At 41.8% G+C, this 4,693-nt stretch overlaps 1 protein-coding gene across 1 annotated transcript in view; it reads left to right on the plus strand.

Moving 5' to 3' along the window:
• Window positions 1–4,693, plus strand: part of HUS1 (HUS1 checkpoint clamp component) — a 25,731-nt gene that overhangs the window by 17,902 nt on the left and 3,136 nt on the right. The window contains exons 6-7 of the mRNA XM_004708056.3: window positions 1,660–1,759; window positions 2,961–3,080. Of these exons, the coding sequence (XP_004708113.1) occupies window positions 1,660–1,759; window positions 2,961–3,080 (220 nt within the window). The remainder of the gene's footprint in view (window positions 1–1,659; window positions 1,760–2,960; window positions 3,081–4,693) is intronic.

Here is a 4,693-nt window from a genome sequence, read left to right on the forward strand (position 1 = left end):
AAAAAAAAAAAATCCGCACAGATAGTCTGCAAAAGAAAAAGAAAAGAAAATGAAAAGGGGAAGAAAATAAACAAAAGAAGGCCTGTTACTCGATCAAGGTCTGTGTGTTGACCTTTTGGCGCGTTTTCTAGACGAGGCTAATGGGGTGCCACGTAGGACACAGCTTTTAAAGTGTCGCATTATTAGTTGCCATAGCAACTCTTAAGTACAACAGCATGAAACACTGCCAGTCCTGTGCCATCCTCACAATCCTTGTTTGTGCCCATTGTCAATTCGTCTCTTTGAGCTGTCTCTCTTTGCTTACCCTCTAATTTACTGAGCACAATAATGTCCTTTTCCAGGGACTGCCTCCCCTGACAACATGTCCGAAGTATATGAGGTAAAGCCTCACCAGCCTGTCTTCTAAGAGCACTCTGGCTAGACTTCCTCCAAGACAGATTTGTTGGTTCTTCTACCAGTCCATAGTACTTTGAGTATTCTTCACCAATGTCATATTTCAAATACATCTACAAAACAAGAAAACTGTGCTCATCTTTCTAGTTGCTAGGTGGCGATCTTGCATCACTGGTTGGGCCAAATGCCGGCTCGCTGACTACAAACATTAGGGTAGATTAGCACAATCTTAAACCATGTTTTGGCATGTGTATCATTCTGTGCATGTCATATCTAGGTTCTATCCAGGAAAGTGAGCTAATTTGTTGGGGGAAGAAAAGGAAACTAGGAAAGAAAGGTCTCCTCTGTGACAGAGGCGGTCACAACTCCAGCAATGTGAGCGAAGGGGAGCCCTGGTGGCCGGAGCGCTGAGGAGCAGGCAGAGGCGGAGAGAACACGAGAGCTGGTGTTGGAAAGTTGTGCTTAGCCACGTTCTTCCATGTTCTGCACCAGGGACACTGCAGGATATTGACGGTCTGCCTGCTGGAAGCATCCGCATATTTAGAGAGCATATTCTTCACTTTGCCTCCTGTATGCTCCATTGTATCCATACAAAATATTTTCAGCAAAGGTAATACACATCTTTGCTGCAAATATATTGTATGAATATAATAAAGCAGATAAGAGACAACGTTATGGAAACTTTATAATTTTATATATAACTAAAGTCTTAAGGTTGCATAGGAAATTTACACTTGATCTAGAAAAGTGTCTCAGATGTTGAAAAAATGTAGCTTCCCCTGTAGTCATCTCTCCAGTATGCTCTGAGATGTCCCTCCTCACCCTCCCTATGTAGTAGCAGTAGTATCTAAGCTCTCACTCTCTTTTCATTGCTCTTGTCCCATCCTGGTCACTGTAGGTCCTTATTTTTGGTGCAGTGCTGCCCTTGAGGGGAGTCCCAGGTCTCCTTGAAACCACCCCCTGCCCAAAGGTTATCTGCAAAGGCTTCTCTTGGCTCTGCCTGCTGGCTTGTCTATACACTGCATTCACCACTCAAGCGGAACTTCTCTGTTTGGTGATTTGGGGCAAGTTCTGAGTTTTAGGTACTTTGTTTTTTCCTATTGCTGGACCACGAGGGCCTTGATGCTATTGGAGCTTTGTTTTTCCCTGCTTAGATTTTGGCATTTATGAGGTACCTTGTCACCTAGTTGTGTGGAAGCTGATGTCTAGGAGTTATTTCTTTTGCTTTCCTTTTCCCTTATAAGAGTGTAAATCATCAATTTTCAGATAATTGAAGCAAACCTAAATGGAGAATTGAACTTGAAAATAGAAACTGAATTGGTGTGTGTTACAACTCATTTTAAAGATCTTGGAAGCCCTCCCTTAGGTAAGTTTTGCAGTGAGATATATTTTGCTTTTCCTAAATTAAATATTTCGCAGAACAAAATCCTGTTGATCTCTATAAATGTAAAATGGTGGACATTTAGTTGACTAGTTTTCTGTTTGGGGGAGAAGAGTTGAAATGCTGTTGAATTGCCTGTCATTGGCACGGTGGAAAAGTTGGGGGGATGAAGGAGCCATGAAGTGGCTGAATGACCAACACACAATTCCTTTCCTCGTGTATAGATGAGGAAGCAAGCAGATAAAGCCGGTTTCTGCCACTAATAGTTGCAAATTCTCCCAACAATGGAGTCAGACAGATAAACCAAAATTTCTGATGTTTCTTACATTAGACTCTTTCATACTTATAAAATTAAGTTAGAAGACAAACTTTCCTCAGTCAGGTGTAACTTTTCATTTCATACAAAGTAATGAGGGACTTCAGAATCAGTTCAGTAAGCAGGTAAAGGAGGAGACTAGAATAATTGGGTAAATAGTAAATCCCAGGCACTTGGGCTTATGTCCAACAGAGGAGAGAGCAGTTTAAAGTGAGCTCAGTCAGGGAATGGAGGGCAAAGTACCAGTGTGGAAGTCATCTCATACACGTTGGCTCCGAAACATATGATAGGCCCTTTTACAATTAATATATGAATTAATATACTCATAGTGCTTCAAGTTTGCTTGAAAATATACACACATTAATAATGCAGCAAGGGATTTTTCATACTAAAGAGAGTACTGTTCTAGAAAAGCAAAATTCATATTATTAAGGTTTCTACAATATTTGTTTAAGTTGTTTGAGCATTGCTCATTTTATTTTAATAAATAGTTAGAAGTTGGATGTATTATATTTACCCGGAACTTGAAAGGATGCTTGCTTGCTTTGTATTCCATTTTCAGATGAGAGACATTGCAATATATATAATCAGCTCTTATATATGAGTATTGGGTACTAATAAGGACATTTTTCTTTTGACCTGAAGGGGGAGCTGGGGGCATGTTCTAAGTCACTTTAAGTGAGGATCCCTTTAAAATTAGCTCAGAATCCTAACAGGGTTAGGAGGGACAGCTGCTGGCAGCCTGAATGACTACATGCGGTGTGTTACACAGGATGCTAACATCTGAAAGTGGAAATTGTTTATTTTAGTAAAGAGCCATTGCTCCCTACAACATTTGATGATGGTGTGTTTAAAAATGTGTCATTTTAGCTTCTGAAAGTCCTTCTCAAAGTCGAAACCTGGAAGAAATGGCTGAAGTACGCATAGATATTAGGAAGTTCCTACAGTTCCTTGCTGGACAGCAAGTAAATCCTACAAAGGCCTTGTGCAGTGAGTCTTCACCTTTGTTTTGATTTTCATATTCCAAATGTTGTAATCAATTATAATCTAATGGATTGTATTCAGTCTAGGATGCGAAAAAAACAATCTCAGCTATAGAAACCGTTTTCTAGGACAATCCAGTTGGCTTTTTTGAGAAGAATTAGATGATGAAAATACCTGGCTGCACATCTCTTGGCACTGTTTGCTCCTGACGACCTGTGGCCACATGTGGTCGAGCTCTAGACTGAGTAGATGGGCTGAGCTGTCACGAATTGGGTCAATGGGTGGATAGAAGCTGTCAGAAAACATATACTGATAATCTCATTTTGCCACATTAATGTACTTTTACTCCGAGTAGCTGATAAGATTTTGCTTGGATTTAGGCTTCTCATTATAATGTGATGTCTTATTTTCTTACCCTGTCCTGGCCTCATTATCCTGATCTTGGTGTCTGCTCTTGCTCCTGAGTACTGATTTCCTGTGGCAAACACATGTCTCGTTTATCCCATCTTCCACAGATCACAGGCCACTGTGGTACTCTTCATTCACTTGCCACAAATGAGAAAAGGGTTACTTGCCAAGAACTTTTCAAAGCTCCTTTTGTTACCAAAGTCACAGCAACTTGAAAGTAACTGTGGCTTAAATTTGAGGTCAGTGACGTCTACTCTGAGCACAAGCCACCGGTGGTCAGAGTTGAGAAGAATAACCTGGGGAGTGTGCCCGGTATTCGTAAGACTTCAGTGCATTGTGGTGAAAGGGGAGCAAGTAATCTAGGGGGTTCTGTCAGCATCCATTTTGAGGAACCAACTCCAAGAAGAACAGAATAGACCAGAAAGAGGAAACCAGAGGGAGGGAGTGTTAGCTGACTTAGGGAAGGGGCTATCTAGAGGAGATAATGCCTGCAGAGCAAAGGACCACTGCAAAGCTAGAACATTCTGGAATCTTGGCGGAGAGGTACCTTATGGGTCTGTCGCCTTTCTCAACACCCCTCTGAACACCTTTCCCTGTCTGAATTTCTAACAAGCTCCATTGAGAAATTAAGACTAAAATAATCCTGCTCTCTCTGTGATATGGAAAGCAAGGGAGTGGGAAGGGTGTTGGGGTGGCAGTAGGAGGACAGCGGCACCTGCCTTGTAGTGTAACTGCCCTTGAAATGCTACTTTGTGAATCTTTAGAATAGCTCTGAAGGTTAATGAAGAAGACAGAAGAGAGTTGTTTTTATCAGCACAGGTAGTTCGCTGAGTCATTTGTACCTGAATGACATTTTAAAGGGCCAGAAATTAAAGGGAAATAACCCACATTGAACTTGTTAATACTTTTTATCTCTCCCAAACTTCATCTCCTGTCTTGGTGAAGAGCATCTTCCTAGTGTCTACTCAATAGTTCCTTCCTCCTGATACTATCTAATGCCCTTCAGGCTCCACCCCACTGGATCAAGCAGCCCTTTCCTGTGCTGAGCAGCACCGAGAACAAGCTATCTCCTAAAGGAGGCTTCTTTTTACAGGTCGTTGTGTGGACCCCCATCCCTGCTTTCACTCCCTCACCTTGGAGTCAGCTGTGATTACGTGTCTGCTTCTCATTCATCTGTTTCTTGTCAGTGACCGGCTCTGGCTCTGGTGATC

This window comes from Echinops telfairi, unplaced genomic scaffold (genome assembly GCF_000313985.2).
Source record: "Echinops telfairi isolate 266 unplaced genomic scaffold, ASM31398v2 ScPeMD7_7;HRSCAF=31, whole genome shotgun sequence".
Classification (NCBI taxonomy): domain Eukaryota; kingdom Metazoa; phylum Chordata; class Mammalia; order Afrosoricida; family Tenrecidae; genus Echinops; species Echinops telfairi.